The sequence below is a fragment of the Geospiza fortis genome, unplaced genomic scaffold (genome assembly GCF_000277835.1).
Source record: "Geospiza fortis unplaced genomic scaffold, GeoFor_1.0 scaffold396, whole genome shotgun sequence".
Taxonomy (NCBI): domain Eukaryota; kingdom Metazoa; phylum Chordata; class Aves; order Passeriformes; family Thraupidae; genus Geospiza; species Geospiza fortis.
The window spans coordinates 4,682,012-4,694,640 of NW_005054345.1; the positions used below are offsets into that span (position 1 = coordinate 4,682,012).

The following is a 12,629-nucleotide window of genomic DNA, read 5'->3' on the forward strand; positions in this document are numbered from 1 at the left end:
AGTGCATGGCTTGTGCTGGTGTGTATTGTGAAGCAGGGAAAATAACCACATTGTCCTCAAAACTTCTCTGCCTCGAGCTGCTGCTTTGCAGGATCTCTCCTCCTTTTGGAGCAGTTCTTTCAGCTAAATTATCTCCTACCAAAACATGATGATTTATTGAGCAAAACTGTTTTTATTTCAGTGGTGAGTTGAAACAGGACTGCTTCTCATCAGAGATGAGTAGTTAGGCCAGTGACCCTGCATAGAAGCAGCTGATGGTGAGAGTCCCATGTCCTGCTTAAGTGGTTCTGATCCAGAACCCAAAAATGAACTGATTTAGATCAGACAGAGCAGGGGTTTGAACCTGGTTCTGCCCCATCCTCAGCCAGCACCATAATTACTGGGCCAGTCCTTCACTCACAGAATTTTGTCAGCTTTTCTGCCTGGGTAGGGGTGAGTGCTGGGTTTGTTTCGTTCATTTTTTATCAATAGAGCTAAGCCAGCAAAAGTCATATTATAAAAGCTGTTGTGTCAGCAGAGGTGTTGTTTTGCTGAGAGAGCATTCACCCATTCAGGGAACCAGCCTAAACCTCCCTGGCCACGGCAAGATGAGCCCATGGCAGGAAAACTTGCTGGTTTAGTTCTCCAGCAAAGCCTCCCTGATGTGAGCAGTGCCTTGCTTGCTGGGAAGGGGCTCTCTGCATCCTGGGTCTGCAGAGATGTCCAGAAGGTTATTTCTAATTTGCAGTGGAGCAAACCCCCAGATTAAAACCAATTTACAAGACTGTGCTGGTTCCAGGGTGATTGGGGTTTGCTGGCAAGAACAAAGGGCAGCACTAACTTCAGTTTTCCACATCCAACACTTAAAGCTCTTTTTTTCCCTTCACATTTTGGAATCCCTTTGGATTCCTCTTGGAACTTGCTGGGCTCTGGTTTGTTCCTGGAAATCTCCTGAGGGGATGCTGTTGGAAGCCCAGGGAATCCTCCCTGAGCACCAGGTGCAGCAGGTTTGGGCACAGACAGCTCGGGCGCCACAAGCACCTTGGCACAGGAGGTGAGCACAGGGAGCTTGCTGGGCTTGGCTGCCAGGACCTGACACTCAGGAGGAAACATCTTGTGTGCACTGCGGATAAATCGTAAAATTAAAATTGTAAAAGGGCAGGATCGAGCAGCAGAACAGGAGAGAATTGTTGCTGATCTTTTGTTTCCTTTAATCCAGCTCCTGCGTGGCTCTTCCTGCTGAACTCTAATTTCAGTTCTCTAATTCCAGCCTTTTACAGATATTACAGGCATTGCCTCATATGTTTGCACATACCTTAAAAAACATATGCCCTTGGAAAGCAGTGTATAGTCATATAAAAATAAAGAGCTTAAAAAGCATTCCTGTTTTCAAATTAACACTGAGGTGCTGAATTCATGGTGGTCTTTGTGATTTGAATTTTGCCCTTTTTTTATCCCTCCCATGCCCTGAATAAGATGCAAGTCCTGAGGGAAAAATAGTCCATGATTGTGTATTTGGAAACCCAGTGCATGCAAGGAGCATTTCTGAATTTTATGAGCCCTTAGCAAGGGGGAGAAAGGCTATAATTGCAATCTTAAAAAAACAAATGAGGAAACAAAAATACTAAAAAAATTAAAACCCCACACATTTGTTTTGTATATCTTTCTGCCAGTATATAATAATTTATAATTTTATTGGATTAAGAATAATTTTTTTAATGAGTGAAGGCATGATAGAAATGTTACAGGAGACAAAGCAAAGGCTAATACAGGATAAAGTATTAAGTGAAGCAGATATCTTTGCATCAGTTTACAACGTGTATAATATTTTGTGCTTGACACTCTCTGCATCCACCGCTACAGTGTTGTTTGCCTTCAGTAATAATCTTGGTTACTCTTCTGTTGCTGTCTCCTGTTCCCTGTTAAGGTGGACAAAATGTCACTTCTGAGTTGTCACATGGAGTCGACAGAGCAGAAACGCTGCAGTCACACACCCCACATCAGCTGCCATTTCTTCAATATTTGGGGCTTCCATTTGAGCTTCAGATTTTGAATTAAATTTCTGATGTTGCAGTGGTTCCTTTTGCCATCATTTCTGCTGCTCTGGAGCCCTTGGGTGACGTGCAGCGTGGTTATTTTCTGTGACATTAGCACGTCGCAGGCTGGATGGAGGCTGGTGGAAGGCTGCCAGTGTTGTTGTTCTATTTGCAGCTTGGCCTGGCTGTGTCTGTGTGTGTAAGGAGAGGACAGGCAGGGTATCAGTCACCTTTCAGATCTTAACATTTCTTAATGGATTAGGCAAGTGATGGAATATCTTCCTTTTTGCACAGTCTAAACCTTGGCAGTGTTGGCAGATGGCGCTTTTTGAACGTCTTCAGTCCCGTAGCATCGGAGGTGCTTGAGTGCTCCTTACACACCCCAAACAAACATCATCTTTCAAGGCCTTCACCTGGGGGTGTTTTATGTTATTTCCCCCCCAGGACCCCTTGGATCCAGCAGGAACAGCCATAGTGATCAGCTCCCTGGTGCCCGGTGGCGTGGCCGAGCGCGGGGGGCAGATTTTGCCGGGCGACCGCTTGGTGTTCGTCAACGAGAAACATCTGGATGGTGCCACCTTGGCAGAGGCGGTGGAAGTGCTGACATCTGTGCCCCCAGGGACAGTTTCCCTTGGGATCTGCAAGCCTTTAGTGGTAAGAACTGATTTCAATTTCTTTTTTTAATTATTTCTTCCCATGGGGTTTGTGGGGAGAATTCGGCACAGGGCACGTGTGCGTTTGGGAAGCAGCTGAGCTGCTGTGCCTTGAGAGGGCCAGAAGTCCTGGCAAATGGGCAACTCAGTGTCCAAAACCAGAATCCTCAAGTTCCTCCTTCAAGAACGTCCACATGGAGCTGGGAGATGTGCCTGGGCAGACCCATGTACACTGTGCACAGGTTCCAGCACTTCAGCAACCCAGTTAAACGTGTGCTGGAGCCCATTTCTCTCTCAGACACTACTGAGGGCTTGCTTGAGCTCCATGACATCAAAGAAAGCTGCTCTGTTTGAAGTCAAGACTGTAAATCCAAGCAGAATTTCCCTTTTCTGGAATCAAGGCTTTGGAACAGTAGTTTGCTGGGGAATGCTGCAGTATTGTTCATCAAGGGCGCCCAGGCAAAATTAATTAAAGCCTCAGTTAACAGAAAGTGCTTGTAATTCAAAGTGGTAGAGGAGTTGTGAAATAGGAGTGTAGGAAAGCTGTTAAATATATTATTTCCTTTCCTAAAAATTGATATTTCATTGTTCATATCCTTGTATTTGTCTTCCCTTTCTACACATTTCTTTAGGCTTTAGTGCATCTGAACCAATATGTTCAAAGAACAAAAGCTGTTGACTTCTCCATTTTTGACTTTCTATTTTTATAATTCTTTTTCCAGTGGCTGGTTCTCCTTCTCCCTTTTAAGTTATTGAAAGATGTGGGATTTTTTTTTGTCGTTTTCCTGACTCATTGTTTGGATTACCTTTTTCAGGGAGACAGCAGAGAGGAGGAGAAAATGCACAGTGTGGAAACCAGCAGCATCAAAAGCAGCCCTGGGTCTCCAGAACCAATAGATAACACAAATTTCTCAGTAATACTTGAAGCACCACAGGTATTTGGTTACTTTTTTTGGTTCAACTCCAGTTTATACAGACAGGAAATGATGTTTTAAAGTAAAAAAATACAGTATGTTTTTCAGATAAGGCTGAAACTATTGGATTCCCTCTAACAGCAAACTGTGCCAAGTGCATTGGGAGCACTTACCAATGCAGCTCCCAGACTGCCTTATCAAATTTATTATGTCATTAAAATACCTTGGGTTACCTTGGATATGAAATAGGAATGCTGTGTTGTTATTATAATCAGAAGTGGTGGGCTCAGCTTTGCACTGAAAGCAAAGTATGGAAGCAGAATGCTTTTAATTATCATGAAGCAAAACAAAAAAGTGGTTCAGAGTATAAGGCACACTCAAAATACTTTCTTCTTCATAGCCTTCTAATGTTCTCTGGAGTGATTTCTTTACTCTTGCCTCAACTCTCCTCATCCTTACTATCTGAGAAATAATTCTGTTTATTGTGGGAGGATGTGGCATTAAAGATAGTGAGAAACTCAGATACCAGGGTAATAGGCAATAATATTGCAGTTCTCACCAGTGCAGAGCTAGAGAGATGTGGATATCTTGTAACTTTCATCTGTTCTCAAGTGCTTTGCAAAATTCATGCCCATAAATGTATTCTTTTTACACCAGAAAATACAACACGTAAATGATCATGCAGAACTGCAACACAGGAAGAAAAATAAAATCCAGATTTTCTTGTAGCTGAACATGTGTACCTGTCTCTGGATGCAAAACTGTTTTTAATGCTGAAATGGTAGATTAGTGGGTATACTGTGAAGAAATTAGCCTGGGTGATGATAAGTGATATTTACTGATTTTCACAATGTAAAATGGCATTTGTTGTTTTCTGGGGGCATGGGAGGGGTTGCAGAGAATTTATCCTCTGCCAGCTTAGATTGGTTTTCTACTTCCTAAATAAAACCAATGCCATTAAGTATTTTTAAAGAAAACATTTTACCTGAAAGTCCTGAAACTGGAATGATCAATTTGGACAAAACACCCGCAGGGGAATTTACTTGCATTTTGTTTTATCTCATGTATGACAGCTTTGGTAGTAGCCAAAATTATTTTTTATTATCTTACCTGCTCACGCAGGTAGCCAGGAGTGGTGTGTTCTGCTGGCTCCCACTCTGAGGCACTGGCAACCAGAATTTCAGCCCCAAAGTGACAGAATTTGAGGATTTTATTTGCTTCAGTGTCGTGTTTGCAGCATTCCCTGTGGTGTTGGTGGTGTCTGGTGCTGCAGTGCAGCAGTCAGGGAGGATGCAGAGCAAACTGCTGGGTCAGGGACACAAACCCTGTGCGGTTCTGGGCAGAGAAAGCTGATTTATGTGCCCTGGACTTGGGGAAGTGTTGGGAGGACGACGCTGCAGGAGCCGAGGGGAATGGAGTGAACATGGAGAGAATCAGGATCTCTTCAGCCTGGGGGTTTTGTGAGCTCGAGGTACACAGATCAGATGGATTAAAGGGACATTTAATGCTGGTTAAATTAATAAAATGGGCTAATTTCTGGGTTGCTGGTGTTCTGCTCTGGTGCCAGCTATTGGCTGCATTGTTTCCTTATGCTCCTGCCTCTCTCTTGCTTTCTCTCCTGCCTCTCACTTGAGTTATACAAACATCTTGGCAGTGTCTGGGGCTTTCCTTCTGTATTTGTACAAATGTAACAAAACAGGGTCCTGACACCGAAGGTCAGAAGTGGTGCAGAGCCGTGGGGAGCCTGGGAAGGGGCAGGAAGCAGAAACAAAAACATTTTGAGGAAGGAGCCCTGAATCTGTCCATTGGTTTTGGAGTCTGGGGGCTCGGGGTGTTGAAGTTGGGTTTGGGAGTTCTTTGGGCCACAGGGATTTGGTGGCCTGAAGGAAAAGAGAGGAGAACTCTCAGTGTGTGGCAAAATTCTGGGATAAGTGCAGGGCATGAAATCCCAGCTGTCTGTGCAGCCTCGCTGAGAGCCAATGAACAGCACCCCAATTCCATCTGGGAGAAACAGGAGTTGTTGGAATTGGGGGGGGGCACGTGATAAATCCCAGAGAAAGAACTGCTGAGTGAGATCTTTCAGAGTGGGTTTTTATACCTTTTCCCTTGGTTTTGTTGTTGTTTTTGGTTGGTTGCTCTGTGGTTTGAGCACTGGAAGGTAATGAACAGTCGTTCATGTCCTTTTTTTTTTTTTTGGGTGTGTGGGTCTCCCATTTCCCCTCTGCCCCAGGTTAAAAGTTGGATGGGATATCCAAGGTAGGGGCAAGCAAGTATGGCTTTTATTTGGGGTTTTTGGGGGGGATTTTAAGTTGCTGACACTGTTGCATAAGCAAACTCTTGGGCTGTTTATTTAGCTGATAGCATTTCAAGAAACGTTCATGGATTCATAAAGCAACAGCAGATATGTCTGAAGCACAGAGATACTTTAACTAGATTTATATGTACTCTTTCCTATGACTGTTTCAGTGTTAATTAATAATTTCATTCCCTGACTTCAGGCCAGATTGGTTTTTCCAAATGGCTGCAGCAGCATCTAAGCTGTGCAACTTAAATTTCTTTATCTTGGAAAAAATAATTGCACTGTCTACTTTTGGTGTTAAAATCATAAGTCAGAGAGTCTGTTTTCTTTTAGAAAATGCAAAAGGTAGAGGATTTTAAAAATCAGGATATAGTTTTAACATGGGCAGAAAATAAAGCATAGCTTTAAAATAGTGGGGTGGAAACATGGTGTAAAAGCTGTATTCCTTTAATGATCTTCGCAGGGTTTCAGAGATGAGGTGCCTTTCAAAGAAGAACTCGTTGATGAGCCCCATGTGGACTTGGGAAGGTCATTTCAGCTTTCTCAGAAGGATGAGGAGTATGGCAAGGAGTCCTGGGAGATGCGTGAGTTTCTGAAAGTCAGAGCAGAGGACGTGGAGGAGGAACGGGAGATGTTGGTGGATGAGGAGTACGAGGAGGATTCAGACTTCCTGAAGGGGGATGATGCATCAGGTGGAGAGGAGGCAGCTTCAGACAGGAATCTGGACACAGAACGATGGGCAGAGCAACTGGAGACTGGTGAAACACAAGATTTAAGATCCAGTGTTAGCCTAAGTGCCAAAGAGTCCCTGGAATATCCATTCAGGAAAGATCAAATGGTAAGGAATGCTGTGCTGAGCACAGATCCCTCAGGGCAGACTCCAAAACTGAACCCTCAGGACTCTCTCTAGGGTTTTAGTTACTAGAATTTAATTTATTAAATTTAGCTTAATTACTAGAATTTCATTTATTAAACTTATAAATTTGATTTTTGACTTGTGTACTTCTAGCAGACACCAGTCTATCCTTCTGTACATTTTGGAGATTTTTTTAGGTAACTTATTGTCTGTATATTTACCTGCTGGAGTGAAATATGTGATTGGTGTGTCTACAGACATCCTGAATTTGTCTTTTTACCCAAAAACTTGTGGGTTTGGGGTTTTTTTTCGATATGGGGCATGTCAATGACAGCAGAATGTCACATCATGGGTTTGAGAGTCCAGAGGCTTCAGTGAAAGGAACTCCCTCTTTTCCTTAGTTTTTTAAACCCAAATCAGTTCTCTCAGCCAGATTGTGTATTTGAGTAAAAAATTATATGGTGGAAGGAATTGTGGCAAGGATAGTGGTGGATTAAGGAGTAGGAGGAGACAGGTTCAGGTAAACTGCAAAACTCTTATTTATACATCTTTCTCAAGTACTGAGAATTATTTTTTCCTTCTGATTCTTTGTTCATCCCCTCACCAAACAAAAAGCTGATGTTATCAGTCTCCCATGCACCAGCTTCTTAGGTGTGTGTGCTTTTACATGAAAAAAAATGGAGGGGAAAAGGATTTGACATCGCAGCCACAGAGAATTTCAAGTTTTGTTTGGCTTGTCCCCTTAAGCAGTATGTGTATAAACAGATAAAAAGTTTCTACTGACAGTTTTATACCAGAGTGCACAATATTAAATTTATTTGTTTGTTACTTATAAAAAAAACAAATGAGCAAGAGTAAAGAAATTTTTGTCTGAATTACAGGTGAGGAGAAAGATACAGTTGCTTTATATTTCAATTGCGTATAACATTTCTCATGCCTCTTCTTAATGCAGCGCATAAATGAGCAGTTAGTATTTAAATAAGCAGTTAGTATTTCATAGTTACCTGCATAAATATGAATGTAGCTGAGGAAATGTGTATGTTTGCTGTAAAAATTAATGTTCCTGTCAAATACCCCTGTGTAAGTTAATACCACTGCTTTCTAACGTTAATTACTTCTTTTCTCCTCTGTGAAGTGTGAAGAGAATGCTGCTTTAAGGTCACACATTTCTGGAACCACAGCTCCCAGCAGCTACCAAAAAGACATATTTGATGCTGAAACTACCCAGGCAGAAGTGAAAACTGAGATGAATTTAGGTTTGTAAGAAGGTTCCTCTTTATCTCGTAATTTCGTATTTACAAATTTCAATTTTCTAACCAAAACAAAAATACTTTCAAATGAGAAAATGTTCAAATCAAGAGTTCTACAGGCTCAAGACAGTCTGGCATGAAATGGGTTTCAGCTTTATAATCTTGCTTCCTCCTCCAATTCTGACCAGTGGTAAATAAATACAGAAATAAAGTGACAGGCTCTGGAGGTGACTTTAGCACAACCAGAAACTTGCAAATGATCTGTGTGGTAGAAAATTGCCCCAAATCCTGGATTTTGGGTCTGGGCTGAGATTTCTCCTTGTCAGATGGTCACAGATGGATGGTTAGGACTTGGTGGATTTATCAGAGAAATAAATTTATCAACCTGCCTGGAGTGGCATCCCTGCTTGGGAGGAAGGAGCTCCAAGCCCTGTCCAGCCTGGCCTTGAACGCATTTGGAACTTGGTGGGATACAGGGTTTAATTCCAAGGGTGAAATAATCGGTGGGTGCTTGGACAGAGGAAGCAAAAGTTTACATCTTCACCCTTTTTTCACATCTTCCCCCTTTTTTTCTTCAGGGACAAAGCTTCAGAGTGACTCCAAAGGACCTGAGCTTGCTGCTGATTCAGAAGCAGTTGGAAAGGAAGCCCTGAAAGAGGAGAATTATGTTCTTCCCAAGAGCCAGGAATCTGGGAGAGTAACCACCTTAGCTCAGCCTAGAGCAGCATCAGGCAGGTATGGAGGAAGATTTCAGGTTTTGAAAGGGTTCTTTTAATAATCTTAACTGTCCTCTTGCTTTACTCAGCTGAATCATGATTAAAGGCTGTGTGGAATGCTCAGACAGACATAGAGCTCTGTAGCTTTCACAGGAGTTGGAGTTTGGTTTAAAACCTGAAAACTTCCCATGTTTCCTCCCTTGAATATTGGGACAGAAATGTGCAAGTGGCTCTGCCAGCACTGCAGTGAGGGCAGCGTGGAGGGGACCTGGAGGTGCCTTTACTCATGGCTCCTTAAGGAGCTCTCCTCCTGGTTTTCCCTTCCCTTTGTTCTTCCTTTTGGGGGGAGCAGAATTCAGCCAGGGCTCTCAGGCCTCTGCAGGAAACTTCAGTGGTGCTGAGGAACCTTGAGCTGGCATTGCTGTGGATTTTTGCTTTATCTGGCCCAGTCTTCCCCCACCAGTTTGGGGTCAGTGGGTGATCGAGCTTTTGGGGCCTTTGATTCCAATCCTCAGTACTCCCCTAATTTAATCAGAAATCCTCTCTCAGAGGGCAAGCAGCTCCACAATAAGGTGAGGGGATTATTCTGTAGGGTTTAATGGAACACACACAGGATCCATTCTCCCACTTGGATCATGATCTGCTCACTGCTTTTGGCATGTTTATATCCCTCTCCAAGCATCACAGCATATTTATCAGAAAGTAAATGTTAATTGCTTAAATAGTCATTTCCAGTGAGTAAATGCAGTGCAGATTTGTGTATCACAGAGCAGCTTATAAATTTGGTCTGCCCATCATGTTTATTTCTGGAGCATTCCTTAAGTACATTTAAACCTAAATACAAAAATTCCTGTCTGGTCTGTTGACTCTGTACATTTGCTTTAAACTGGGCAGTGTGAGAAGGTGTTGCTGTCTCTCTGCCAGATGCAAAATATGTGAGGAATTGTGACCTGGCATGGGTGATGCCTCTTTTATTTTTTATTCCTCCCCTCTGCCCCAAATTAGTGAATTACCCGAGAGAGAAGAAGGAGAAGGAGAAGAAACTCCAAACTTCAGCCACTGGGGACCACCACGGATGTATGTTCATATTTTTCCTTCCCATTTACCTCATAGCTTTTTTTTCTCTGAGCCACATTGGTTCTTCTTGGGTGTTTTTTTTTTCTCCTCTCCTTCTCTGCCAATAACTTTAGGGTACCTGTGTACCTTGGGCTTTCCTGAAGACAGGGAATTTTTAACAGATGTTCAGCAGAATTCTGCCTTCTATTTATACAGCTGACTTGGGAGAGCTTGGCTGGTTTAGCTTGTGGATGACCTGCAAGTTCTTGCTCGTTTAATAACTATTAGGTGTGAACAATGCACACAGTGCTGGACTGCCCCCCTTTCCAGGGGTTCCCTGCTAAACCCCCATGGCAGGATTCCAAATTGCCAAGCCAACCCTTTTTAGCCACATCCTTGTTGTATTGTTAACATTTTTAGGTGAATTGTTTTTATGGTCCCAGGTCAAATATGATCAGAAAGTTCCTGCTTGGGCTGATGAATATGCACTGAAGTCAGTGTTCAGAAAGTGGTGTGAAATGCTTCATTATTTGTCCAACGTGCCACTTGCAGGGCTTCCCATTCCCAGACACTTTGCTCAAGCTGAAAGGGGATGAGTATTTACTTGAAGATCTGACTTTCTCTGAATAAAAGCCTCTGCCCAGTGGGCAGGGATTGGCAGCAGAATTTTGCTCTTTTTGTGGGGTGAGATCTGCTCAGGGTGAAAACTCAACTCTGCTGAGAGCATTCTCAGGCTTCTGACTTTATCCCTTTACTCTGTTAAATCTTCTTGAAAGACCAGGAGCTTACATTTATTTAAGGCTTTGCATTTGTAGTTAAAAAAAACCAAAACTGTTTGAAGCTCTTGAAACTACCACATATTTTTTTTCAGTGTTGAGATCTTCAGAGACCCTGAGGTGTCTCTTGGAATCAGCATTGTTGGTGGACAAACTGTCATAAAGCGCCTGAAGAATGGAGAAGAACTTAAAGGGATCTTTATCAAACAAGTTCTGGAAGACAGCCCAGCAGGAAGAACAAGGGCTTTAAAAACTGGAGATAAAATACTTGAGGTAAATGGAGATAAACCTTCCTTTTTAGTCTGAAAAATAAAAATTGTCTCGAACGGCTTTGGGTGGAGAGAGGAACAAAATACTGCCACCACTTCATGAGGTATTGGCAACACTTTGTTTTGAAAACCAAAGGAAAGCTCTGGTGGCATTTCTTTTTTTTAAGGTCTGACTATGGAGCTCTTTTAACTTTCTCCTCTGTATTTAAGAAAAGATGTGTCCTGGTGTCTGAGGGGGAAGTGAAAAAAAGGGAGTGTCCTCCTCCTGTACAAATGGGGAATAAGTTGCAGCATATCTGTGAGCATAAATTTAATATATACAAGGACACAGAGTGTTCATACTGAATTATGGGCTGTTATTTTGTGTGTGTGGATTTAGAGTGGTTAACTGATAACCACTGTTTGGGATAAATCCCTGGTTCTGGCAGGTGCTGTGGGGGAAAATGTCATTCCTGCCTCTCACTTCTGGTTAATTTTTTTTACTAATTTTTCTCCAAATTAATACATCAGAATCTGGGGTGCCAAGCTGATTGTGCTGTTCAGGTTTAGTTTACAAACTAAAGTTTACAAACAGCCTGAAAGAGTTAGATCTAATGTTATGTAACACTCTGACAATCTCACTCCTTATTTTTTTATCTAGAAGAATTGGCTTGGGCAACATATGGCCATCTTTTAATGATGAATACCAAGTAATACACTTCTCTTTAAACCATCATCAAATCATACTTTACAAATAATTACTCTTGACTGTTTCTGATGCCTTCCTCAGATACACTAATCTCCTGCAAGTGTGTGTGATGCCTTGTAATGACTCTGTACCTAATAAAAATAAACACTGTTTGTCAGGTTTCTGGGGTAGACCTACAAAATGCCACCCACAAGGAAGCAGTAGATGCCATCAAGAATGCAGGAAATCCTGTGGTGTTTGTAGTCCAGAGCTTGGCTAATGTACCAAAAGTAAGTTTATTTCAATTTTTATTCCAAAACTTAGTAAATGCATAGCATGCATCTTATTTTGAACTTGGCTAAGCTCCTTTCAGCCAGTTCTATCCATTTTTGTGTCCAAGGATGGATCCTTGCAGTTACAGACCGATTGATTGATTGATTACTTCTCTGGCCTAATTGAAATCTTCATTTGTCTAATTTACATGGAGTAGATGCAAATCTGTTGACTAGGTGTTAATTCAACTCTCATACCTGTGTAGTAAGAGTCTGGCCCTGTGCATTTTAATTTGCCCGTATTTTATAATCTAGAAATAAACTTTGTTATCCAGAGGAGCAAAGCTGGAATTAAAATTAGTCAGATTCACGTCAGCAGCTCCTTGTGAAATGTGTCACCAGAGGGACCTGAAACAGTCACCCAGGAGCAAGTTAATTTCCAAGAGATTTGAGGCATCTCCTCATCTTTGAGGCCAAGGCAAGAAACTTTTCAACGCCTTAGTAAGAGCAGGCATACAGGTTTACCTGCCTGAAGTCCACACAGAAACTCCAGACTTTTGATGTAAGAATGTAATTCAGTAAATCCAGTGAAAGAATGTGATTTATAGACTGCACTGCAGTGCCCTTTTACACTGGGCAAAGTGCAGAGTGCTCTGGGGAACTTTGTTGTTGTCAGCAGCTGATTTTGGATGTTTGTTTTGCAGATATGATTCTCTCTCTAATGTGGGTAATGTACATTGGTTTTCAGGTGGTTTCTCCTGCCCAGCCTAAGGGAATCAAAGTCAGCAAAGATCAGGATGCAGACAAAGAAAATAAGAGTGATAAGGTATTTATTGCATTCAGTGCTGTACCCAGGTTTTACTAAATCAGATGGTATAATAGCATG

At 42.2% G+C, this 12,629-nt stretch overlaps 1 protein-coding gene across 1 annotated transcript in view; it reads left to right on the forward strand.

Annotated features, from left to right (window-relative positions):
- Positions 1-12,629, forward strand: part of PATJ (PATJ crumbs cell polarity complex component) — a 130,677-nt gene that overhangs the window by 39,769 nt on the left and 78,279 nt on the right. The window contains exons 17-25 of the mRNA XM_014307834.2: positions 2,460-2,669; positions 3,484-3,603; positions 6,345-6,719; positions 7,873-7,993; positions 8,566-8,722; positions 9,709-9,780; positions 10,631-10,808; positions 11,651-11,761; positions 12,492-12,569. Of these exons, the coding sequence (XP_014163309.1) occupies positions 2,460-2,669; positions 3,484-3,603; positions 6,345-6,719; positions 7,873-7,993; positions 8,566-8,722; positions 9,709-9,780; positions 10,631-10,808; positions 11,651-11,761; positions 12,492-12,569 (1,422 nt within the window). The remainder of the gene's footprint in view (positions 1-2,459; positions 2,670-3,483; positions 3,604-6,344; positions 6,720-7,872; positions 7,994-8,565; positions 8,723-9,708; positions 9,781-10,630; positions 10,809-11,650; positions 11,762-12,491; positions 12,570-12,629) is intronic.